The sequence below is a fragment of the Limulus polyphemus genome, unplaced genomic scaffold, assembly GCF_000517525.1.
Source record: "Limulus polyphemus unplaced genomic scaffold, Limulus_polyphemus-2.1.2 Scaffold708, whole genome shotgun sequence".
Classification (NCBI taxonomy): Eukaryota; Metazoa; Arthropoda; class Merostomata; order Xiphosura; family Limulidae; genus Limulus; species Limulus polyphemus.
This window is the reverse complement of record NW_013666318.1, coordinates 107,204-134,783: the sequence shown is the minus strand read 5'-3', so window position 1 is coordinate 134,783 and position 27,580 is coordinate 107,204. Positions and strand designations below refer to the sequence as shown.

The 27,580-nt window shown below is 33.9% G+C and overlaps 1 protein-coding gene across 3 annotated transcripts in view; it reads right to left on the bottom strand.

Moving 5' to 3' along the window:
- Window positions 1-8,337: 8,337 nt before the first annotated feature.
- LOC106460100 (inositol-trisphosphate 3-kinase homolog) overlaps window positions 8,338-27,580 on the bottom strand; it is a 58,407-nt gene continuing 39,164 nt past the window's right edge. Inside the window, exons 1-10 of one of the 3 annotated variants that reach the window (XM_013919784.2) lie at window positions 20,639-21,238; window positions 18,093-18,359; window positions 17,544-17,628; window positions 16,581-16,727; window positions 16,193-16,265; window positions 15,111-15,246; window positions 14,242-14,298; window positions 13,543-13,716; window positions 11,688-11,861; window positions 8,338-10,804 (exon numbers count right to left, since the gene is read on the bottom strand). In XM_013919784.2, the coding sequence (XP_013775238.1) occupies window positions 10,754-10,804; window positions 11,688-11,861; window positions 13,543-13,716; window positions 14,242-14,298; window positions 15,111-15,246; window positions 16,193-16,265; window positions 16,581-16,727; window positions 17,544-17,628; window positions 18,093-18,359; window positions 20,639-20,719 (1,245 nt within the window). In that variant the 5' untranslated portion in view covers window positions 20,720-21,238 and the 3' untranslated portion in view covers window positions 8,338-10,753. Of the gene's footprint in view, window positions 10,805-11,687; window positions 11,862-13,542; window positions 13,717-14,241; window positions 14,299-15,110; window positions 15,247-16,192; window positions 16,266-16,580; window positions 16,728-17,543; window positions 17,629-18,092; window positions 18,360-18,443; window positions 18,807-20,638; window positions 21,239-27,580 lie in introns of those variants that run through there. The other 2 variants (XM_013919783.2, XM_022386719.1) reach the window with 2 other exon arrangements.

The following is a 27,580-nucleotide window of genomic DNA, read 5'->3' as shown; positions in this document are numbered from 1 at the left end:
GACACTGACCAATCTTTTATCCAACGTTTTTCAAGAAAATATATTAGACAGAAAGACATATATTTGACTATTCCGTTAATCTAATCACATAATATGCTGTTAAACTGGAAATCCGGATTCTTGGTGGCAAACGAGGTCACAAGTTTCAGACACTATGTTTACGAAAACATACTCCTTTTTTCAACTTGACCTACAAGATCTAAAGTGAAATACATAATATTATAGCGAATGTTTTTGATCTAGAGCTTCTTGACATTTCAAAATACTTGTACTGTTGTTTCTCCAAAAGGAAGTTTAAAATAATATGACGGACTTGGCCTTGATGTATGAGACGTTGTTTAAAGTTTAAGAAGCAGTTATATATATATATATAAAGCGAATTATACTAGAATAAGTTAACGAACTTGTTAGTCATTTGCTTAAAAATCTGTGCATGGTTTGGTTAGTTTCTTTGTTAAATATAAATACAAAATTAGCAAGCCATTATAATTTCTATTATACCGAGTTTACTTGCTAAGTTAAGCCAATTATTGAAGGTGAATTACACTAAACTTAGAATTTGGAGAAATAAAATGTTTTGTTATCGTAAAGTGAACAGGACTTTCCATTATTCGTTTTACCAAATAATCCAAAATAACCTGGTCAATAATAGACACTATTACAATACTGGTGTCAGGAGTGTGAGCTCATACATTTCTTGTGTTTAACTGACTAAGATTTAAGATGAGGATAAGTAAATGCGAGAAATGTCTTGAAAGTTTCTGATAGCACTAGCTATTCAGATCGTATTTTTACATATCTCATGTCATGTACCTCGTGATAGCATTTAAAACATAAAGTAGTTCAGCATCCTAGTTCTGAGTACCATAACCATTTCTGAATTCTTTAAATACTCTGGCATAATCCCTTTTTGTTATTCTGTGTAACAACACAGAATCTTTTTGCAAGTCTGCATGTTTTTCTCATTCACTTCTCTATAGTTATCATTATCGTCACAAATTCCGTATTTAGGCTAGATGTAGTTCCATATAAGAGGACGAACTGTCAACACTTATTATTAATTCATGCTATATAAGCAGCTCGAATATTTTGTCCAAAAGTATACCGACATCATTGTACAGATGATGAAGTATTGGAATAGCTATGAAGAAGCCTCGATTCGGAAGGAGGACGTTTCAGATACTACTTATTCCACCTATTGTGAAATCTTGGTCATCGGTGTAGCGTTGGATATCTGATTTGGTTAAAGAGATGTTGTTAATACTGGTAAAAATTTCAGGAATTTGCTTTTGTTTTTTTTTAAAATCAGTTTAATATCTCCTCCTGTGGAGATTTTTTTCTGGTGCTCTGAAGTTGACTTCGTTTTTTACATCAACAGCTTTAGCATTCTGTAAATGTAGATTTACTGTGGTGAGTAAACGACAACTAAAAACAAAATACATAATGCATAGAGTTAGCTACTACAAGAAACCCAGTCTTTTTTTTTTTCAATGTGTCCTTGTACTGATGAGAGGCGGAATTCTCTGAAGCTAGTATAACTCAATGGGAAGTGGTGGATCATATTTATTTTTAGTATCTTAAAAAGCTTGTTTGACGAATAATATAAAACTATTGATTACTAACATACATTCAACATTTCTTCAAATCCTATATAAATATAGGTTTACTGTGGTGAATAAAAGACTAAAAACACCAAATATATAACTACTGTTTTTGCAACAGGTGCCTGAGTACTATCGCAGCCATTTTTCAATTATAAGAATATCACTAGATAATAGGATATGCTGAAAATGTGTTCCTGGTCTGGGTCTATCTCCTTTTCATACATCCAAAGATAAAAATTTAAAGACGGTGAAAGATGGCAAGATAAAGGATGGCCCGGACGACTTCTGACAATGCTTCCTTATGTGAGATTTTTTGATATGCATGAATCAGTGGGTGAGAAAGGACTTTATGTAAACCATTGAGCTACTCATTTTTCCCAACCTTCAACAGGAGGGCTTTGGATTATAGACTTACTAAACATGTATAGAGGTGCCTTTCTGAGACCCTGATGATACTGTAATGGTCGTTGTCAAAAGGAAGCGGTCACCACTCTTCAGAATTTAGTCCTGTGAATACGTAGAAATGGATACAGACTGAGGATGATTACCCATCATCTGGGTCTGTTCTTCTGGAGAAAGGTGGCAACAAACAGGGTCTGGGTTTCTGGCTTGTCATTTGATGACAAAATTGCTTCATCCAGTGAAATAAAGGAACTGGGACCCTAAAGTAATTGCGAAGGAAATGTTACGGCATGTCTTTAGTGTCATTAAATTCTTGGAAAAATTTTCTGTCACATAAGACCAGATGAACTTAAGTGGTTTCGGTTGCGGGCTACAAACCCAAAGCTGTGTAGCGTCAGAGTGGTTCATTCCACCTTCTGGGGATCCTCGTGTTGCAGCCTATGTTTTTAGTTTAGGCGGCTTTAAAACTTTGTGTTATTGCTTAAATGAAAGGAAGTTTAACGTCACGTAATATGTGTGGTCTTAATGTCTGGAACATTTTTTTTCAAAATTTAGGAAACTTTTTGAATTATATATATATATATAAGCGAGATAGACTACATTGAATTAGTGTATTTGCTAGTTAATGAATAATTTAGTCAGTTTATTATCACTTTCAGGTAGATAGTCAGTTCAAAGCTGTGAATATTGAAGGTTTATGTTTCTACAAAGAAATAAAAATTAAACGTTAAGAAGCACTTTTTCAGTCCAATGCCCCTTTATGTAAATATTGACATTCAACAGTCCCTATTTGTCAGGTACACAAACATAGAATAACGACTTTTGTAGGAAAAAGAAAGAAAAGCTAATACAATAATACACTTCTACACGTACAGTATATTTTAAACAACCAATCTTTGAGTCAACCAGATCACGTACGGTATTCTACTCAATTTACTCAATCCTCCTGCAAATTTTAAGGAATATACACTTCTGTATGAGGAATCCAACAGTATTCGTCAACCCAAAACTCAAAAGAACTGGAGGAAATACAATGTTTTCCATTTTAGTAGATAAAGAATTGTTTACTAAATTTTGCTTGAAGTTGTGTAATACAATATTTATAGAAATTTTCTTGAAGCCAGTAATAATCAGGAACTGTAAAGACAACCAGCAGATCTTGCGCCAATATTTTACACATCTTGGAGAACAAATGTTAGAAGCATCAGATTTAAAGTTCACTTGCAAGTGTCAGGTAGCCAAATGCTTGACGTGTTACTAATGCAGCAAATGTGGATGCAATCGTGACGGAAGAATACCAGTTACAGAGAAAGTAGAAGAGGCCAGAGAAGAATTTATTTTGGTACTAGTAAAGATTTCAAAGGACTGAAGAGATGTATGTCTCTCTACAGACCGGGTATGTCCACAGATTTGTTGGAAGACAGTGATGCCACTATATCCACAGGAAAAGGCATAGTAAAATAATCCTCAGATCAAGCCCTATATGATGGAAGACTAGGAAACCATCATCAGAAAAACACCATATCTACAGGAAAGACTGAAGTAAAATAATCCTCAGATCAGGCCCTAGATGTTGGAAGACTAGGAAACCATCACCAGAAAAACACCATATCTACAGGAAAGACCGAAGTAAAATAATCCTCAGATCAAGCCCTAGATGTTGGAAGACTAGGAAACCATCACCAGAAAAACACCATATCTACAGGAAAGACCGAAGTAAAATAATCCTCAGATCAAGCCCTAGATGTCCCTTTATTTCATTATAATTTTCTTATAATTCCGGATCTTTTGTAGACATTACTTTTTATAAAAAAATTACACAATTGGTATGGTAGACTCAGAGATTTATTTTACGGTATTTCATAATCTTAAAATATTCAGCCACAAAACATATACAGTATTAAATAATAGCATGACTGGACTATGAATCCGAGGGATTATGGATCCAGTCACGTAACAATAACCCAAGAACTGCCTGAGAGTGTTGCTAACTAACTATCTTCTCTCTAGTCTATCATCTTAAAATTAGAGACACCTAAGCTCAAATTACCTTTTTGTAGTTTTGGGCAAAAAAAAGCTGATGTTTGTTTGTTATTGAGCACAAATCTACACAAAGGGCTATATGTGCTCTGCCCACCTCAGGTATCGAAACTCGGTTTCTAGCGGTATAAGTCAGCAGCTATACCACTGTGCCACTGGGGAGGGGGCGAAAAGCTGTAGCACAACCAGACAACGAAGAAGCTAGAAGATCGATATTTATTAGAAGAAATCTTAAAAATTATTGTTTCATCTTTTCTGCTCCTTCTTCAATCCTTTGCATCCTCCGCAACCACGTGATTTAACAGAAGAATTCTATTTGCTGAGGAGCATTTACAATAATATCCTGAATGATCTTATATTAAAGCACTCAGTTTACATTTTAAACTTATCTTTTTCCAACGTCATCAAATTTCGCTGCAGTTTCTTTCTTTTTCTTCCAGTGTTAGTTGGTTCAAAAATTTAGACTGTAATATTAGGTATATCATTTAAAATCATCAAGTTTTTTATAAACACGATCTAGTTAACCTATCGTAACTATGTTGTTTCCTTTAGTTATTGTGAAAACCTGTTTGTTTGTTTCAGAGCAAAGCCACATTGGGCCATATGCTATTTCCACTGCAAGGAATTGAACTCCAAATTGTGGTGTTATAAGTGCCCAAACTTACTGCTGTCTCACAGTGGGACTTCTGAAAATTCTACGATTTTTTATATATCATGTTTAGTTTCCCAACTATGTTATTTCCTCTAACAGGATTAATATTGTCACAACTACGCTATTTCATCTAACAGGATTAATATTGTCACAACTACGCTATTTCATCTAACAGGTTTAGTACTGTCACAACTACGCTATTTTCTCTGACAGGTTTAGTACTGTCACAACTACGTTATTTCATCTAACAGGTTTAGTACTGTCACAACTACGTTATTTCATCTATCAGACTTAGTATTGTCATAATTACGCTATTTTTTCTGACAGGTTTAGTACTGTCACAACTACGTTATTTCATCTAACAGGATTAATATTGTCACAACTACGCTATTTCATCTATCGGACTTAGTATTGTCACAGCTATGCTATTTTCTCTGACAGGTTTAGTACTGTCACAACTACGTTATTTCATCTATCAGGTTTAGTACTGTCAATTAACTTATATAAAAAAGAAACACATTGAAATCAAGAAAACCTTAGATTAAAATACAAGTTCCATTTTTTGAGGAATTTTATTTCTCTACTTTATTGTTTTGTGAAAAAACATAGGATAAGATGCAGTGGCGTGTCAATTGTTGGGGATGAGAATGGGGCTAAGGTGGGCTTTGTTCCTCCAAAAAATTTTGGCTTAAGTATCTTTTACTCGCCTTATTCTTAAATATAATTTTTTCTAAGTACCTAATTGTATTTATATCTGTTTGACCTTAATAATTATGACCAGCAGCAAAATCACATGTACATAATATAAAATCTCATCTTTCAAAATTATAATAGGTCTAATTAAAATGCATTGGTTAATTCGACATGGAAAAAGGGCTAGACACGCTTCTGATAATAGGTGATTTTATTTTCTGTAACGTAATTCAAGACCAGGTATATATTACTGAATGATAGGCAGGCCAAATCTATTCTAGTGATTAACGCATTGTGATCTCCATACACGCTCCATACTTTCAGCTATAGGGACATTTATAATCAATTCGACTAAGTGTATCCATGTAGGCGATGAGTGCTTACCATCTCTCTGGTGAGTAGTTTCGATAACCCATGGTGTAGCTTGTGCTTAAGAACAAACAAAAAACTAAAATACACTGTACAAAAAAAAAGTTCATCTCAAAACTTTCCCGAACAAAACTTATGATTCTCAATGAGATTCTGGTGCTAGGATAACTTGAGTTGTTTAAACTTATGATTCTCAATGTTATCCTAGCACCAGAATCTTCATAAGTTTAAACAACTCAGGTTCTCAATGAGATTCTGGTGCTAGGATAACCTGAGTTGTTTAAACTTATGATTCTCAATTAGATTCTGGTGCTAGGATAACCTGAGTTGTTTAAACTTATGATTCTCAATGAGATTCTGGTGCTAGGATAACCTGAGTTGTTTAAACTTATGATTCTCAATTAGATTCTGGTGCTAGGATAACTTGAGTTGTTTTAATCTCATCTTTTGTATTTCGCGTGTTTTTAGATTTTTATCGCGTTGTGGCTGGTTTGTTTGATATGTTCAAGACCTGAAACGTTAAACAAATTCGTCAGTAATATATTGTTAATTAACTATTTCACCATTGTTATTATAGGCGGCAACAATAACCTTGCCAAAGTGATCTTTCAGAAGACAAAAGTTTAAGAACAGCCCTTTCCTTAGAACTTCCCACGTTCGTGCCCACGAACAAAATTCTTTGTATGACTTTCCTATGCCAAGGTCGTTCAGTTTATAAATTTATGTGTGAGCGTTGTACTTGATTGAAAGTACTCTGCTATTGGTCGGCATCGTACACATACACTGTATAGAAAAAATTATTTTACCAATTTTTTTTTTGTTCCGAAGGATAGGAGCTTGAGAATCTCAGCTAAGGTCATAAAGTGTTCGAAAACCTGAAACATTTTTCGTATAGTATTTGCTGTTTTGAAGTTTCAAGCATAACTTCTGACAATAGCTTACAAGAACAGCGAGATCAACTATCAAAGATGTAGAGCTTGTTCAGTGTGAGATCGCGGCTTGAACCCTGAATCTTCTGATCCATAATTTGTCATCCTAACGTCAGCTCCATGCCTACTATTATTTGAAATATGTAATAAATAATCAATTTTGACAAATAAACATAGTAGGTAGAGCATGTTCCAAAATATTATTTAGAAGTTTTAAACAGTGATGTATAGTAATAGAGCATCAGTTTAATAGCATGAATTATTAAAAGCCGTTGTCAGAATTACTTCATTGATAACCTAAGGTAAAGCATATCTGTTACTCTAAACATCATTATAATTAGGCTACTATCAACTTTCACTGGATTCCACAGAAACAGCCACTGGCCACAAAGGGTTAAAAAAGCAATTATAATAATTCATGTTTTCTTTTAGAGAGACAAGCGCGATTTTAAAGGGGGGGGGGAATGATTGCCCTCGGGGAAGTGGCATGAGAAAAACTAAATATTGTCCTATTTTTGTGAATCACAGTTTTCTATAGAATTAGACATTTGTTGGGTTGGTTCAGAACAAAGCCTCATTGGGCTATCTGCTGAGTCCATAGCGGGGAATCGAACCCAAGATTTTAGTGCTGCAAGTCCGTAAACTTACCACTGTCCCATCTGAGGACTGAGAAGTGGTAAACTGTTTTCAAATGTCAATGGTAATTGGTGTCAAAGTTAATAACTAAATAGCATTTATAATTTTTTTATTCTTCGTCTTTTCATTCGGATTACGGTTGAAATTTCTTTTTGTGTAGCTGAAGATATTTTATGTGCATGTAATTAAAAGTTATTAAAAATAAAATAAATATTGACATAGCACCATCGTATAGTCACTTTTACTATCAAATGTGTCATTGTTTGAAACCATATATTTTCCAGTTTGATCAGTATAGAAAGTGATATCGCATCACTAACACACGATAAAATCAAACAATTAGTGTTTTGTTTTAGAAAAAGTCTTTATAAATAATTTAATCATTATTAAATGCTATTTTCTATTAAGCCATGCTTAAAAACATCTACATTTTTACCACTACTTCGGGCCGGCATGGCCAGATGGTTAGGGTTCGAATCCCCGTCCCATCAAACATGCTCGCCATTTCAGCCGGGGGAGGGGGCGTTATAATGTGTCGGTCAATCCAACTATTCGTTGGTAAAAGTGTAGCCCAAGAGTTGGCTAAATTAGGGACGGCTAGCGCAGATAGCCCTCGTGTAGCTTAGCGTGAAATTCAAAAGAAACCACTACTTCCTGACATATTTTTCTACTTTCCACCTTAACAAAACATCGGTAAGTTATAACAAATGTTAACCTCTATTTCCAGAGTCTACTTTATTACGATCTAACTTTTCACCGTTTCGTTTCTGTATTTTACTTGTTTATTTCTAACAATAAACATTACGGTGGAGTAGAGTGAATGGATCTGGGTTTGCAGTGTGAATTTTATACGGTAAAAATAATAAAAAACGAACTTAAAATATATATCAAAGTTCATTGTTCCCAAAACTAGAGGAATTAAATATTTAACTGTCAAGCAAACATAGATTCAACAAATTCCCACTGAAACGACGTGTAAGAAATAAACAGAAAAGAGAAGAAGAATAGCCTGTTTAATACTAGTTTGTACAATTTTAATAAACAGCAACAAAATAATAATAATTACGCTACAATATATATTTACACATAAATTAATACATCTTTCCAACATATTTTACCAGTCTTCTTTGGCTCACAACTTATTGATATTTTTAACAGTTTACCAAAGTTTGAACAGTTTTATTTATGTACTTCTTTTTGTAATTACTTTTTATTGCATGATCACGTTGTTCTTATTAATATTCATAACATGAATTCTATAATTTATGGATATCTTCAAAATAAAACAGGTATTTTTTTTTGTAAAACATCAAACTTTACTGCTACTTGGAAGAATTACCTGATACTTAACCAATATAAACATATATCAGTATAGTACTAAGATGAACCTTCGCTAAGCAACTGACCAGATAATCTTTATTTCTAGTTCTCTTGTAAGAGAACTTAGTAAAAAACTGATCGCGTTATCTTTACTATATCTAGTTATGTTGTAAGGTATCCTAGTAAGCAACTGATCAGGTTATCTTTACTATATCTAGTTAGGTGTTAATACAACTTCGGAACAGCAGGTCAAATAACACATAAGAAAAGAAAATATATTTAAAACACAATTTACGCGTCAGAAAACATATTCAACTCAGATTTTTCCATCTCAGAGTTCACATCAGCTACAGTTGATGAAGAGATAAGTTTAGTTGTCGATTGATCATTTCCGTGGTAAGCTTCCACGTTTTGCACATCAATTAATGCTTGTCAGAATCGTAACGTTGCGAACACCGATTCCCGAAACACATTCTAATTGCACCGTCAACGTTTCGCCAATCTACTTACTCAACAAACAACCTGTATCCAACATTTCCAAGCAAAAACGTTTATTTCAAATAATGACGGCTTTGTCTTCAAAATTACGTTTTCTTGTAGATTAAAGAACTTTAATGGACTTCAACTGCCTGTTCTGGGAATAGAAGACGTCGTTTGAGCTTGTATAAAGAATAAAAGTCGAAGTGTCGTCTCCTTTTCTTTCAATAGGCAATTGCAGTCCATTAAAGCTCTACTCTACCATAACGTTCCACATTATGTCTTCCATCAACACGAACTTCACATTATGTCTTCCATCAACACGAACTTCACATTTCTAATACTATAATACATGTTCCCGCTGGAAAGGTATTTGAGTATCTTATTTCATGTGGAGCTATGACAAAAAAAATGTGTTTCATAAGTACAATTGGGAGTATTCTTTCAGCAACCCTAATAGACAGTAATCTAAACCATAATAATAATTACTAAATCTACTAAAGTGTATCATACAGTTTCTAATACTAGTAACTATGTCAAAAACCCAAAGTTATATCACATTGATGATAAGGCCTATGCAAACTATTTGTCTTTTGTCTTAAGGGTTTCCGTTATTGAGATTTTAAACCACTCAATACAGAAGAACTAAAACAAACATAAATAGGCTTGATAGTTCCATCTTAGTCCAGTTCGTATACAACAAGTTGATTAGCTATTAACTTCAAGACGTTTACTTTATGAGTCACACCAGATTAAAAAAACATTACATGTTGATAAACATTAAAAACGTTTTCCGTGTTTATAAACCATACTTAAAAGTTGTATTATACTAAAATGTAAGTCTAAGAGGATACTGATTTCTGTTCCAGTCGCTAGGCGGGAGCAACACCTTAATTTGAAAAGAAAGCATAATATGGCTTACAAATGATCAACAAATTACACGTAAAACAAGATATGGCTTTAAAATGTTCAAATTAAATAATTGAACCTTACGTCAAGTAAAAAAGAAAAACAAAACGCTAAAAAAGTTTGTAAAATGGAATAAATTTTCTGAAGATAAAAGGTGGGTGTGAGTAACATAAATTTTCTTTAAAAAATAAAAAACTAAATAAAATTCCAAAGTTATGGCCCAAAGCCAGTAATAGAGACCTTGACGATCCAGCTTTGCAATTTGTAATGGAAGTACGACATTTCGTTTGAGCCGAAGAATTTAAGAAAATAAATGTTTCTGTTTCGAAATCTGCTCAGCAACTCAAAAGGTATGTTGCTTCAGTGTCGAACGTGTTTTTTATCGACGAGATTCTCTAAGTATTTGGGAAAAGCTATAATTGGTGGGTTTAAACGTCCAGCGTTTTGCTCTGGCCAATGCTACATAATTACACACTATTAGTTAGGCTGTACATTTTACACCAGCTTCTCGTCTTCGTCTTTAGTCCACTTGAACTATCTTTCAAATCCCTCTTCGTCACATCATACTGCGCACAGGATTCAAAACTCCATATAAAATTCTATCTACTCGAAGAAGGTAGGTCAAAACAGGAGACTAGACGATAACTCAATTAGTCGACGAAATGATGTCATCACTAAAGATCTACTATTGGCATCACTCGAAACCTACACTAGATGGCGCGTCATTCAACAAGAGAGGAAGATGTATTGCGTGAGAAAGTATCTTCCAAGACCTATATCGGAAACAATTAATAATTGTTACTTAAATAAGAAATATATATGAAGACAAAGTTTGAAATATTCGTCTCCATACAATACATATATACAAAAGCACGTGCTACAAACGTGTCGATTCTACATCATATTAATTATAGATATTATAATTATCTAACAATTTTACACAAATCTTATTTACTTTAAAATATTTGTAATTACTAGGCTTAATCCAATACTACATTAAATAATTTTCAAAAGATTATTTACATATAAATTGAACATAGTCAATATTGCGTTAATAAAACATGTGCAGGTAATATTCTACAACTTGTAGTCATAGCAACACCTTTTTATGTTTTAGAAAATGACGTTGCTTCATTCTCAGGACACACTGTGACAAAAGCTTAACAATAAACAAAATAAAAAAACCACAAACAAATAAGAGCGATTAACTCTTTAATAAATTGTCTCTCCTAATATAATAAACTTTCTCCGAGATAAGACTGTAAAAAAAACGTCTATCCTTTAATAATCACGATCTCATTATACCAAAATGTTTACCGAGATAAGACTGTAAAAAGAACGTCTATCCTTTAATAATCTAGATCTTATTGTACAAAATGTTAACAGAGATAAGACTGTAAAAAGAACGTCTATCCTTTAATAATCTGGATCTTATTATAACAAAATGTTAACCGAGATAAGACTGTAAAAAGAACGTCTATCCTTTAATAATCTGGATCTTATTATAACAAAATGTTAACCAAGATAAGACTGTAAAAAGAACGTCTATCCTTTAATAATCTGGATCTTATTATAACAAAATGTTAACCGAGATAAGACTGTAAAAAGAACGTCTATCCTTTAATAATCTGGATCTTATTATAACAAAATGTTTACCGAGATAAGGTTGTCTAGTCCAAAAAGGTAGCCATCTTCGTGGTTTCCAACAGCCCATGGGTTCCTATGATTAATTACAACACCTTCTGGTAGAGGTTTCGTCTTAGCAAAGTCAATAAGCCAGGCGCTTACTTTTTTTGCGTCATGAACCAATAGTATACTGCTACCAATCACCTGAAAAAAAAGTGCAATTGATAATTGAAATGTTATATACCTATATATAATTTTTTCAATTCATATCAAATAGAAAGTTTTAATTTTTTAGTTAATTTTTACAACTATGATTACCTTATCTTACTATAACATTTGCATACACTGTTTTCGCTATTACTGACCTAATCTTTTATATCTTGTTTGTTTCTAACAAATGTTATGACGACAAAAATTCTGTTTCATCAACTTACTCCAAATATTCCCGACAGGTGGGGATATTGTAGTGTTCTATTTTTCCGACAGGTGGGGATATTGTAGTGTCATATATATATATATACAGATGTAAAAGTATTTGCTTGTTTGTAATTAAGCAAAAAGCTTCTTTATTTGTCCGCGTACTCCTTCGTGGTCTTTATACCAATTTTAACCAAACTTGGTAGGATGATACACTGGACCAAAGGGGGAATTATTACCCGACCCCACCCACCTCAGACCGCTCGTACAGGAAAAGTTTGTGTGTTTAACTAATGACTACAAAGTCTTGGATCGATTTTAATTCCTAAAAGTTTGGATTTTGAGTTTTTTCTTGAAAATATTTTTGTCAAACATGCACATTTTTGCCAGGAAAAATAAATTCCAAACCACGAGGTCAGATCCTTTACAGTGGTAGGGCCACATTTACAGTGGTAGGGCTATATTTACAATGGTAGAGCCACATTTACAGTGGTAGAACTACATTTACAGTGGTAGGGCTATATTTACAGTAGTAGGGCTACATTTACAATGGTAGAGCCACATTTACAGTGGTAGGGCTATATTTACAATGGTAGAGCCACATTTACAATGGTAGAGCCACATTTACAGTGGTAGGGCTATATTTACAATGGTAGAGCCACATTTACAGTAGTAGAACTACATTTACAGTGGTAGGGCTATATTTACAGTAGTAGGGCTACATTTACAATGGTAGAGCCACATTTACAGTGGTAGGGCTATATTTACAGTAGTAGGGCCATATTTGAAAACTTCTTGCTTTTCACCTGGTCAATTCTATGTTGGGTGTTCAAAGTAGGTTCACCAAGAAATCTCTTTATTTTGGCCCAGGAAAAAGGAAGAACTTGTAATGTAGTTTATCAACAAACACTGAGGCTGTAGAGAGGGATTAGTAGAAGTAATAAAGTAATGTAATTGTTGCACCATTTCTGTAATGAGGTATAAAGTAGGTGTATGTTAAATAGGTGTAAAATAAAGTAGATGTAAAGTAAATTACGTGTGAAATAAAGTAGATGTATGTTAAATAGGTGTAAAATAAAGTAGATGTAAAGTAAATTACGTGTGAACTAAAGTAGATGTAAAGTAAATTACGTGTAAATAAAGTAGATGTAAAGTAAATTACGTGTGAAATAAAGTAGATGTAATGTAAATTACGTGTGAATAAAGTAGATGTAAAGTAAATTACGTGTGAAATAAAGTAGATGTAAAGTAAATTACGTGTGAAATAAAGTAGATGTAAAGTAAATTACGTGTGAAATAAATTATGGATATAAATACAAACTTTTGATTTAATTTATTAGTTTAAACCCTACATTCAATCCTTATGTCTCCGGTGCCTCAGCTTGTATATAATAATTTTAAATTGATTACTCTTATAGATCAAGGTTTTTCTGACCTTTAAACGCCATAATAAATATAACAAGCTTACCTCATGAGAATGAAAGAAAGAAGAGTGTTCACATTTCTTCCGTATGACCTTCAGTCTATCTATAAGTTGACCAGACACCTTCTCATTGTCACTAAGGAAAAGCTTCATGGTAGCTCTAACGTCCTCTTTTGTTTTGACCAGTTTCAGATCTTTAGTCTGAGTCTTCTGTTCTGTCTAAAAAAAAACAAAAAAACAAGCGAAACGTTTAATGTAGAAGTATAAACCTCATGACCCTGAATGGTTAACACCAAACAACAAGGTCAGACGTTTCTAGAAACTTTTCACCAACACCTATTTTTCTGCTTAAGTTCCATTAAATTTTGCTTCATTAATGAAACAGTTGAAAGCACAGAAAAGTCCATTAGATTATAGCATTACTCAAGTGATCAAAATACTTCAAAGCCTTAAACTTTGATATTGGATCGGATCAGAAATAGCCATGACATGTCTTGCGTGGATATACACCTGAACTGTCACTGTTAATTTTAAACAAATTTCGAACTAATTAACTACGTTAAATTTTCCAACAACCGAGTTTAAATATATCCGTTTTTTAAATAAGTTCTTTAGACTTAGTCAATGATCGAACCAACCAATCACATTACGTCTTTCAACAATAAAGTTTAAATACATCAGTTAGCTGTTCTTTAGATTTAATCAGTGGGACGAATGACATTGTTATTCATCTTATTATCCTACCTTAAATCCTTCGATTCTAAATCCCAATGTTGATGAGGAACTGAGATTTTCTCGAAACTAGAAGACAAGAGAAGAACTGGTTACTTCTAACTTTATTTAATTTTCTTTTTATAAATAAGGACATAATATAAGACATTCCACTCTCTCACTAGTTCATGATATATAAAAACATAAAATATGTTTAATTTACACGACTTTCTGTTTAACAAATCAATGTTTGCAACTCATTAAGTTAATTTCTCTTAGAGTGTTGATTTCAATGTTTAAGCTTCCACCAAGAGTTGTTTTGTTATTTCTTAACAAACACTAAATACAGCATCTAAAAAAGTAGCGCATACAGGCGCACTGTAATACTTATGTAATAAACCATAACAGTTAGTTTTCGGATACTCGTGGAAAGCTACACAGTGGGATATGACTAACACCCATGTCTTATAACATACCCATTATCACAAAATGTGGATCGCGAGCTTACAGAAATGAAACATGAACTGTGGATCCTCGGTTCACAGTCCGGCGCGTTAGCCGTAAGCCACACTTGGCCCTAAACTACAACAAAAAAGGAAACCTTATCTAGTTTAATGCAGCATTAAATGACTGTATGGCTCTATCTTTCATCACATGGCTAATTTGTTTAATTATAGTAAGTTAATGAATCATGTACCTACACGAAAAAGCAGAAATCTATCAAACTAAGTTTCTAAACTTCTCAGTAGATGGCACCCCAATCATGCTGGTTTCAAGGCACTGCGAAATGAACCGGATGTCACACGCTTGTAGTGAATTAAGTGTGAAAGAAGTACCACAAGCTGTATTGGCAAAATGTTTAATAGATTAAAAAATACTAATTTATTCATTAAGTTTCTTACCTGCATATATCTTAGTTTGGTTATTGTTCCAGATTCTCTTTCTTCTGCTGTTGGGGCGTTAGGATCGACTTTAACCATTTTCTCGTATAAATCTGCCCTGGCCTTGGTGTTTTGCACTTCAATTTCGAGAAACGTTCTAGCATAAAATAAACATAGCGTTAATTTCCTAAATGATTGGTAAGTCTAGAAATATTGTGAGTCATTTGAAATACTCAATAACGTTATCTTGTGAAACACGCGAAATCATTTATCATTCGCGACGCAACTTTAATAAACAGACACAGAAAGAATTCTGTCAAGAGAGAATCACTTGTATTCCTTTACTGCCTGAATTGGCTTAATACTCAATTAAATACATTTGTACAACATGGAAAGAGTCATGAAACTTCAGTTTAATTTTTCAAAAATTTACTAGAAATTACAAAATATGTTTAGTAAGGATTAAGAGATTTTTGATATAAGACAAAATAAACATTATTTGGCCCCTTGATCTATAGTATCATGAACCACTTTGATACAGAGCTACACAACACTTTGTTATATAGGTATAAAGCACTTTGTTATAGAGATATAGAGTACTTTGGTACAGAGATATAAAGAACTTTGTTATAGAGCTACAGAGCACTTCGTTATAGAGATATAGTGCTCTTTGGGATATAGATTATTTTGTTAAAAAGCTGTACAATACTTTTTATAGAGCTAGAGCTTAAATTTGTTACAGAGCTACACCTACTTTGTTATAGATCTACAGAGTACTTTGTTATAAAGATATTGAGTACTTTATTATAGAGCAACAAATTACTTTTTTGTAGAAACATAGAACTTTTCGCTATAGAGCTACATATTATTATAGGGGTATACAGCACTTTTCTATAGAGCCACAGAGTACACTGTTATAAGGCTACATACAATTTTTCTATAGAACTACAGAACAGTTACATATAGAATCACATTGCTATAAAGATAAAGATCACGACAGAGCTCTAGAGCTACAGAACGTGTATCTGAGTTTAAGGTGTTCTATATAGCGCTAGAGAACAACACAAATATATAAACAGTACGTGAAAATTCTTATTACATACCTAGTCCCCATCTTGATGTCCATTATAGCAGGATTTGTGAAGCCATACAGGAGATCTTGTATTTCCATAAAATCTGATTACAAATAGTTAAAAAGCCATAGCCTAAATATAATCAAAGGAATGTTTATAAAGATCTAATATTTAATAACACTTTAGTTTGACTTTCATATTTTTATTTAAGATTACAACATAGAATATACGTTCATTTTGAACAATAAAATATTAAATTGTCTCAGGAGGTTGAAAAATGGTATCCTAAACACGAATGTGCATAATTCATCTCAAATTTTATTGAATTAGGTATTTTTATTCTTTTTGAAATTATAATTCGCGTTAAGAAGTCAGCTCATGTAGTAACGTTTTTTTTAACCTATGAATTAAAGGATACTTTCTCCGTTGTATTCAACATCTCGGTAGAACTTCGGGACCACGTCCGCCATGCTATCCTGCATTAACTCCTTATAAGCCTGAACTTCACTCTCATCTGAATTTCTTTTCTTCCATATAGTTCCTGGTCCTGCAGGAGCTAAGGACCCTACAAACATGAAAAACAAAGGCCTTTTTTAAAACTTAGGATCTCCACAAGATTAGGTAATAGTTAATCTTTAATATGCACTACCTGAAAGTCGACATTGTTGGTAACTTCTTAACTACACTGTTCGAACTAAAACAGACGCTAATGTCGTGTGATACTTGTTAGTCACTTCTTAACCACACTGTTCGAACTAAAACAGACGCTAATGTCGTGTGATAGTTGTTAGTCACTTCTTAACCACACTGTTCGAGCTAAAACTGACACTAGTGCCGTGTAATAGTTATTAGTCACTTCTTAACTACACTGTTCGAACTAAAACTGACACTAGTGCCGTGTAATAGTTGTTAGCCACTTCTTAACTACACTGTTCGAACTAAAACTGACACTAGTGCCGTGTAATAGTTGTTAGCCACTTCTTAACCACACTGTTCGAGCTAAAACTGACACTAGTGCCGTGTAATAGTTGTTAGTCATTTCTTAACAACACTGTTCGAACTAAAACTGACACTAGTGCCGTGTAATAGTTGTTAGCCACTTCTTAACTACACTGTTCGAACTAAAACTGACACTAGTGCCGTGTAATAGTTGTTAGCCACTTCTTAGCTACATTGTTCGAGCTAAACTTACACTAGTGCCATAGCAGCATTTTTTTATAGTTGAGAAAATAAAGGTTTTTTTTATTATTACTTCAGATATTTTCGTTATTTATTGGTTTTCAGTAGTGAATAAAACAAAACCATCTAGAATAATTAATTTTTTTATTTCGTCCTTTCTTAGTGACTAATGCTTAATTTTTCTAACTAAAGCAGGACTTACCCTCATGACCAGAGAGTTGTATCCAGTTGTTGTTTTTATTCCTCAGTAACACGTCACTGGCAGGAGCACTTAGTTCCAAGGCATTCTGGGTAAAACAAAGAAAATTAATCAACCTCATTCTTAACCTGATGGAGGTAAGATCTAAAGCTAAAGGTCAAAAGTGTCCATAATTACTGTATACATGTTGTATTCGTTTATTTCCTAAAGTAACTGAACCGACAAGACTAACTAGTGTTTATAAAACTCGGTGTTGTATGTTACACTGATATGTATAATACGTATTAGAAAGATGACCTCTGACAAGTTAAATTTATTATTTTCCACTTGAACGTAAATAGATTTCTGATTTTTACTTTTAGGTTTTGGTTTTCTTTACATATATCAATATTCATTCTTCTCTTTAACTTTGGTTGAAACTTCGTTATTAACCGATCTTAACACTACCTTGAATTTACACCATTTATCACCACCTAGAGGATGTTTTCACCACTTTTTGAAGCTATGAAGAAATTGGTGAATTTGATTTGATTAAACCAAACATATACTTACAACTGCGAGAATCTGTAGTAGCGTTAAGCCTTCTACATCAAGGTTTTCGATTGACCTGGCCTTTTCCAGAACGTCAAACCCGAGCGACACACCGCTGTCTGTACTTTCATTAAGTTTCATTTTCTGTCTACTTCCTCGGAAGGCTCTCCTGGCAATCTGCTTCCATTTTTTCCTGGCAATTTTCTTGTTGGTCTCATTCTGGTTGTCTTCCTTATGTTTGATAATCTTGGTTGGTTCTGCCTTTTTAGCATCTCCATTACCAGTGGCCTGTAGCAAAAGATATTCAATAATTATTATTTTTTATTATTAAACTTTTTACCTACTTAACGATTTTCACGGAAATACACAAACCTGGCAATCATGCTCATCATCATTGCCACCTTTACCATTAGAAAATTCACACGTTTCTGTGGCTTGTTGAAACGAAACGGCCTGTACATCGATACTTCTTCTTGAATCCTCTTGACGATCCTTTTCTTCCCTGCTCTGATTTGAGCCCATTTCTAAATACGATCCTGTAATCTAAGACCTAAAGATTAGCTGTAGAAGGAGGCAGTCTATAGTGATGTGTAAACCAGTCCAAGCCTGCAACCGACAGGATCCTGAAGATAAACTAGTATAAAACACCAACATCGAGTTGGCTTCTTCCTAGACTCTAGTACACTAGAGAAAACCGATAATTTGATTACCTTAACTGGATTATCTACACGTAATGCTTCAACAAGCATATACATGTTTTCTGTTATTTAAAATTTTCGAAATGTCAAGGAAACATTCGAACCAAACGTTTTGAACGTGAAATGAACATTCTGAAAATCGAACAAAAATCTACTGTAGTTTGAGTGCATAATATACAGAGAGAATTAATTATAAACGAACACAATTAAAGAATCAACGATTTATTCGTCAGATGATCAACACAAATGGAATAAACAAGTTATATTTTATTTCACAAGACACTTTCTTTTCTTCAAGCAAGTATTCAAAGTTTAACGTTCCTTATTTACTAATTGCACAAAGTTCAGGACGTTAGTGACAGAACGACAGTTTTTTTTTGTTTACAGAATAGAGCATGAAGACTTGTAAATTCTTCTTGAATATAAGTTTTCATCGTGATAATGTTTACAGGCTTGTGTGAATATACTTGAATGTAAGTTTTCATGGTGTTAATGTTTACAGGCTTGTGTGAATATACTTGAATGTAAGTTTTCATCGTGTTAATGTTTACAGGCTTGTGTGAATATACTTGAATGTAAGTTTTCATCGTGTTAATGTTTACAGGCTTGTGTGAATATACTTGTTCTTTCGTTATTCATCCTCCCGCGCGCACTGGCACAGCAGTATGTCTGCAGACTTACGACACTAGAAACCGGGTTTCGATACCAATAGTTGGCAGAGCACAGATAGCCCATTGTGTAGCTTTGTGCTTAATTACAACCAAGTAATGAGTGATTTTTATTAGGTTAATAACTCATGACTATAACTAGCCGTACATTAGAAAATCCCCCCCCCCCCCCCACAGTGGCACAACGATAAGTCTGAAGGCTTATAACACTAAAAGCCGAGTTTCTATACCGATGGTAGGCACAGCATAAACAGCCCATTGTGTAGCTTTGTGTTTAACCACAAACATTAAAAATCCTGGCATTAAATGTTGCCACCATATAATAATTCATTAAACAAACAAATATTTAAATCTATAAAATGAATACATTTATATGCGCTAGTACAGTTCTAGACCGTTCTCAAATGAGGTTGTGTTGGACAGAATTCCTTCTTTCATGACTTGCTTTTACCTTGTTTTCAGTTGTAAAGATGCAAGTCATGTTTTAAATTCATATTGACTGTAATCTGAACAGAATTAGTTTATTTGATTTTGCAGTGACTGGCTTCCTGTGACTTTCTATCTTTTTACGTGACCTGCCCATATTCATCAAAAATTTTAACAAAATAATTGTCTCTAATCCAGCTAGGTCAAGTTAGCATGTACACGAAACACGTGTAGTTAGCTTACCTAAAACTGATCACGTAGAAACTTTTAGTGAGGTTCATGTGAAGTTATTTTAAAAATAATCTCATTGATACTTTCAACTCCTAATCACATCAAAATCTTCTCCCTGAGAAGACAAAATTTCATTGTGAATTTCATCAGTAAGGTGAATCATATGTAATGTTTTAGAAGAAAATAGAAAACATTCTCTTTACTCAAATGGGCAATTGAGCACTTTTATATCTGGAACAGCTGTACGTTTATGGACTAACAACGCTAAAATCTGGGGTTCGATTCCCTGCGGTAGACACAACAGATAGCCAAATGTGGCTTTGCTCTAAAATAACCAACAAATCAGTCTCAGCTTCTTGGGGGCGCTATTTAGCTTGCAAACAAACATCAGTTGCATGTTATAGAAAATCAAGCTAACACTACCGCGAGCTTTATACGTTATCGTACTAGACCTCTTAACAGTTAGAGTATAACGATGTTATATTTGGTATAAAAATCACCCAAGAAACTGGGACGAGAAGAGTAAAAACCTGATCGAACTTACCGGAAGACTTGCAGTAAATGATTTCATCTTGAGAGAGAGGTACTGTGTGAGTACTGCCCACGAAGAGCCAGGAAACAACATCGTTATGGAACAAGACTCTTTTCACAGCAGCAGATCGCTTAAATTTAGCTGATAAACAACAACAGACTTAAAATGGCGCTCTTTCAAAAGCTTCCGTTAAACGAACACGGTATCTTTACGACCCGTACACACGTGCGACTCGACTACCAGCCCGCCTTTCTTCTTGGTACTTACAAAGAGTGAAGTTTATGTTTCCGTGTTCCAAAGCTCTGTCATGACGGACAGGGTCAACACTGACGCTGAACTATATTTACTACAAGTAGGCTTAATTTGTTGCCTTGAGTCAACCCTAAAGGTGATCAGGTTCTCCTAACACAGTTGCAGATCTACTGTTCATGCAGAACACTTAATCGAGTGTTTAAAACGGCCCTGGCTGCGAGAACGGACATCCGAGTGTTATCAAAATCCGTTGACCCAAGTTTGACGTCATACTTCTCGCATAAGTAGTAGGGCGTAGCCTTGTGTTTCTTGTTGCTATGGCAGCGAAAAGACTACCTACTAGACCGTCTGTCTGCGCTTGAATACAAATAGTACACGAGCGTTCGTCAACAACATGGGAAAAATGTAAACGTACAGGGTCAAAGGAATCTATCACGTGTATTGGTTCTACAAACATGACGAAGAGCAATGAAAAAGAAGCAACTGTAGAATATACCTCAAAATTAATAAACACATTGTTTGCATTATATTTTACAGTGGAAGTCTCTTTCCACTGTAATGCAACAAGGCGTGAATTGAACATCAAAAGTTTAGAGTATATAACAGTTTTAATAAGATGATATTGTTGTTGTTGTTTTGTTAGAGGGTTAGTTTACATTATTTGGTGAGAACAACACAACGTCTAGCCCACAAAAGGATAACAGATTAGTTTAGTTCCGCATTTAACTTTTCTACAAGCTTAAACATTGTGCTTAGTTGTAGATTCAAATACTTCACTAAAAATGCACTAACTTTTTCACTTTCAAAATACACTAACTGGTTCACTTTAAAAATACACTAACTGGTTCACTCTAAAAATAGACTAACTAGGCCACTCAATCGTTAGAAACAACTCTCTGTCTTCTTGACTATCATCTCTGAGCCTCATATTCATCATCTAACCTCTAATTTACTAGAAAGCTTGATATCATAGCATTAGAAATTTCTAGGCCTATATTAATGAACTTTTAGATCTTAACGCCATCATTACGACCCGCAGCTCCCTCTAGCTAACAAATAAATTATAACATTAAATATATGGGTTGAAGTCTCTTAAACAATCCCAATACAGAAGTAAACTCGCACACTACATTTTTCATTCACTAAATCTTTTTAATGGTTTTCTTTTCCGAGACCCGTAGTATACAGATGGGATTCCGTCCTACCCCTTATTGTCCTGACCCCTTGTTGTCCTGAGTAGGTGGTCAAGTGAATCTAATGACGGCTCTATGCTTGATGATCCTCTGAAGGTGGTCAAGTGAAACCACAGACGGCTATACACTTGGTGATCCTCTAGAAGTAGTTTCCACAGAAACTCAGGGTTCTTCCATGGCTTGAAGTTCCGCTGACAAGTTCTTCTTTGTAGATACGCAGTTTGTTGTGTCCATGGCTCTAATGATGACATCTTTATTTTTCAAATCCATCACGACATACTGAAGTGTTTGGTTCTATTACAGCCCAGTCACTATAAGTAATTATAAGGTTAACAAGTCCTGGTATACTTCTTGGTGGTACAATGACTAGCTCAGTATCTGGTGTAGTAATTTCTATGTAGTACCCAGGGATTTCACGGTCATAGACTGTGAAGCTAGCTTAACCTCACATTCGTTTCTCCGCATGAAATCAATTCCCAATATGCACTCTTCCTCGATTTCAATTAAATATACATCATGAAGAATAGAAAAGTTTCTTATAGCAAAGGTAACTTTTAATTTTCTTCTTGTCAGATCCTCACGTTCACTTGCATCACTCTCTCTTCTTTATTCATATCTGGAGGTAGTTTACCACCTTTAACTATTGTAGCTGTAGAATCATGGTCGATCCCATCAATTAAACCGGTTTCTTTAAACAAGGAAGTCCTTCTTTCATTTGGAGCAGATAGAGTATTTTCAGCTCAACCATGCATCAAAAGTTCAACTAATTTTTATTTCCTAATGTCTGGTTAGCCCTTTGTTGTTCCTTTGATCTGGTTGAGCTCGAAGACTCATTCTTGAGATATTGTCTCTTAGGAGTCTTAACAAATGTTGATCCCTCATAGTATTGGCTTTAATGGCCAGGTTTTGTACATCTATAACAATTTCCTCTTTGGGAGGAGTTCTTATTCCCTAAAAGATTTTCTTTGTAATTCTTAGCAATATGTACTTTCAAGTTACATTTGAAGAACCTTGAATAATCTTGTCGTCAGTCAGACTTATTTTTGCTTTTAATTCTTTTGAAAATAGTAGGTCTCATTATTTTATTCCTCTTTTAATTTCTGTCATGTTCTTCTTTGTCTTTTTTAATTTTCTGTCTCATTCTTGCCAGTCTTCTTTCAATTTTCTATCTCTTCTTCTAATTTTCTATCTCGTTCTTCACGATCTTCTTTAAATGCCCTTTCTCTTTCTGTTCGTTATTCTTTCAATTGTTTTATCATATCTAGCAGGTTTCCTATCTCTTTCTACACCTTTGTGCTCATCTTGAACGTTGTAACGTTGTTCTTTCGTTGCCAAGATCTTTTGCAATACCTGATGAAAATAATTAAACGTCCACTCTACGTAACGATAACAAATTAGTTTATTTCTTCCTTTAACGTTCTATAAGTTTAAAAACTATATTAAGTTGTAGGCCAAGTCCACAGTCACGCTAACTGCACTACACTAACGTAAAAAAAAACAAAAAACTTGTAAACAAATAATTCAGTATGAGCGATTGCTAAAAGAGATTCAAATACTTCACTAAAGAACACTTTGATTTATTCACTACATTGGCTAGAAACTACTCTTTATCTTTTTAGCTCTCTTCTCTGAACCTCGAATTTGTCATCTACCCTCGAATATACTAGAAAACGTGATGCCAAATCTTCAGAAATTCATAGGTCTATATTAATAAACCTTTAGATCTTAATGTTATCATTTCGACCCTTACACCCTTCAAGCTAACAAACAGTAGATACATTCAGTTCTTTTCTAAGGTATTGTTTCTTGCTGTCTTTCGAGAATATATTGTTTCATACAGTAAGTTTTCTAAGGTATTATTTCTTGCTGTCTTTAGAGAAGATGTTGTTTCATACAGTAAATTTTCTAAGGTATTGTTTCTTGCTGTCTTTCGAGAAGGTATTGTTTCCTACAATAAATTTTCGAAGGTATTGTTACTTGCTATTTTTGGAGAAGATACTGTTTCATACAATCGGTTTTCTAAGGTATTGTTTCTTGCTGTCTCTGGAGAAGATATTGTTTCATACAGTAAGTTTTGAAGGTGTTGTTTTTGCTGTCTTTGGAGAAGATATTGTTTCAAAAAGTAAGTTTTCTAAGATACTGTTTCTTGCTGTCTTTGGAAAAAAATATTGTTTCATACAATAAGTTTTCTAAGGTATTGTTTCTTGCTGTCTTTGGAGAAAATATTGTTTCATACAGTAAGTTTTCTAAGGTGTTGCTTCTCGCTGTCTTTGGAGAAGATATTGTTTCATACAGTAAGTTTTGAAGGTGTTGTTTTTGCTGTCTTTGGAGAAGATATTGTTTCAAAAAGTAAGTTTTCTAAGGTATTGTTTCTTGCTGTCTTTGGAAAAAATATTGTTTCATACAATAAGTTTTCCAAGGTGTTGTTCTTGTTGTCTTCGGAGAAGATATTGTTCCATACAGTAAGTTTTCTGAGGTATTGTTTCTTTCTGTTTTTGGAGAAGATATTGTTTCATACAGTAAGTATTCTAAGGTATTGTTTCACACAATAATTTTTCATAAGACATTATTCTTTACAATTATTTTCCTAGGGTGATGTTTTGGAGCATTCTTCTACAAATATATTGCTTCGGCCTCTTTCTTAAGATATTGTTTCACGTTATTCTTTTCTGTAGCTATTGTTTCTTGCTGTTTCTGGACTAAAATATTGCTACATACATTCTTTTTCTTATGTTATTGTTTCGAAGAAGTTTCTGGAGGTATTATTTCATAAAGTTTGTTTCCTAAGATGTTTCATACAGTGCTTTTCAAAAAACAAAAATTATTTACGTATATCTTTTTTCATAACACATTTAATAACATAGGAACTTTCTTTGATATTTTCTTACGTAACCCTCTTTTCAGATGATGGAATGACATTTTTTATCAGTTCAGATCACGTTTTCTCTTTTACGTGTCCTATTTATATCTACTTATGCTTTTGTTTGTTTGTAATTGTGCACAAAGCTACACAATGGGCTATCTGTGCTCTGCCCACCACGGGTATCGAAACCCTGTTTCTAGTGGTGTGTAAGTCCGCAGACACACCACTGCGGGGGGGGGGGCATCTACTTATGCACTGTCTTGTGAATAATAATATTCATGGTAAGCAAATCAGTTAAAATGATAAAACTCATTTACAAAAAAAGAATATTTTGTGAACTAAAAACAACGTTTTAAAAGTAAGTACTTTGATTCTTATGTATTTTCTTTAAATTCTTTAAAAATATTCTAATGTATGAATAATTCATTTTGAGACCGCTAACTTAATGTTCTTTTTAATTACTTTAAAGACAAGTGGAACCAATTTTATATTTATATCTTGTTCTTCAAAAGTTTAACAGATAAAATAAACCTCAGAATATAGGAAGGATAGTGTTTTGTTCACAATTAAGAATCCGTGTCCACCAAAGTAAATAGCGTATCAAGAGTGTTATGCTGTACAAGATCTTGCGTTAAATTTACTTTTCACCTTATAATTAAAGTTGAGATGTTCTGTGTATCTTTAAGGTTCTGAACATTAAGATTCATTCCAAAGATAAAAAAAGATCTTTGTGGCTTTCATTATTTGTACAGATTCCTCATCCTCAGGTACTTTACTGCAAACAACGAATCTTAAAAAGACAGTAATAAGTCTATTGTGTACCTCACTAACAAACCACAGCATGCCTGATATTCACGTCACTGAGTACGTGCTGAATAGAAAGGAAAGTCGGCTTTTGAAGGGTCTGAGTATTTTTCACTGGTTTACTAGAAGAGTTGGGGTTCTGACATCATCAAAATTTTAAGAACGTGCCTAAAGTAGTAATAACATCACGCTGACTTATAATATGCGGTTTTGATTGGCTTCTCTATCGCTTATTTACTTGTTAGTCAAATAGTTTCCACGTGAATGATTATTTTTTTCTAATCTAAATTATATGTATGTTGTGATTCAACCAGGATCTAACAGAAAAGAGGAGGAAGGAAGTTTACCCTAGTTAAAGGTTAGGATTAATAGGGGGCAATGACCTAATCCAGATATTTCGATGGAATACAGAAAGAACTTGTCTCAATAACGTTTCGTTTGACGAGGATGGTAGCGTAAACGTTGCGATGAAGTTCAAATGATGAACGGAAAGTTTCATTAGAGGTAAAAACGTTCTTTAAAGTTTCATTACAAATTGAATGGTTCCTTAATGGCACACTAGCTAGATTCAGCTCCCACCTGTTACTTTATTTATAATAGCCTTCAAGAATGAGCAGCCACAAAATAAACCATCTATTGAATTGAACCTTTCTTAGTCTAGTAACATCCTGGTAATAATCTTATATAAAAAATTGTTAGTTTTTGAAGTTTTATTACTTTCCAACTATCGGTGATCAGAATATTGGATTAAAAAAGGCAGAAAAGAAAATTAACTTAGACATTTTTAGCCGCGTAAGAGCGGCTCATAGAACGGCGCTGAGTTATATATTTTTCTCAAGTAAATACCTTTAACCCACAGCTCCGTCATGTCATCTTTTGACCGATTTGAGATCCAATTAAAATTTTGGACTCAAGAGGTCAAATCCTTTCAATTGATGTATTTGACCACGCCCAAGGTCTCATAGATTAATTTTTCTCTAATCCTGCTTAAAATAATTTCAAGTGCCGCGGCTATTGAGGATACCCTCTTGTTTTTCTTTCTGTGGCGATTGTATTACGCACTCAAATATTCTTGAATGACCTTGAACCACAGCAACTTTTCCAAAGCTTAAAGTAAAATAACGCAAAACGGAGATTCAGTAGAGTTTCTTTACAGTTGAGAGTTAAACATATATAACATTAATAAAGTACGTTTTCATGAACTTTTGCTTAACAGGTGGCGTTTTAGATAATCTTATGCTGAGTCCTGATGGAGAACTCCGAAAAGAACAAGAAAGCTTGTCTGACAATCGAAACAAGGCAGTAAAAGTTATAAAAAACTGCCCACATCCAATAAATCATTGCTAATAAATAAAAATATGTATAATTATAGGTATTGAACAAGGCATTTGAATGTAAAATGTGTATTTTTCCCATTGGTGTCACACATTTTAGCTACTGATAGAAACTGTTATTTCAATAAACGACCGTCTAAAAAACTGAAACTGAAAGCAGTATCAGAATGTGGAGAAGCAGAATTTCAAGTTTGTTTGTTGTTAAAAGAAAAGTTATACAAGGGTGTGCTGTGTGCTTACCACAGGTATAGAATCTCGTTTTTTAACGTTATAAGCCTTCAGACTAACCGATGAGCTCCTGGGAGCAAATCTCCAGCACCTGGATCTGGAGAAGCAGATCACAGCACCAGAGGGTGGAAAAGCCGGGCAGCAGAATTACCAGCACCAGAACGTAAAATAAAACAGCATTGCTAGCACCAGAACGTTGAAAAGCAGTGTTATCAGCACCAGAACGTAAAATAAAACAGCATTGCTAGCACCAGAACGTTGAAAAGCAGTGTTATCAGCA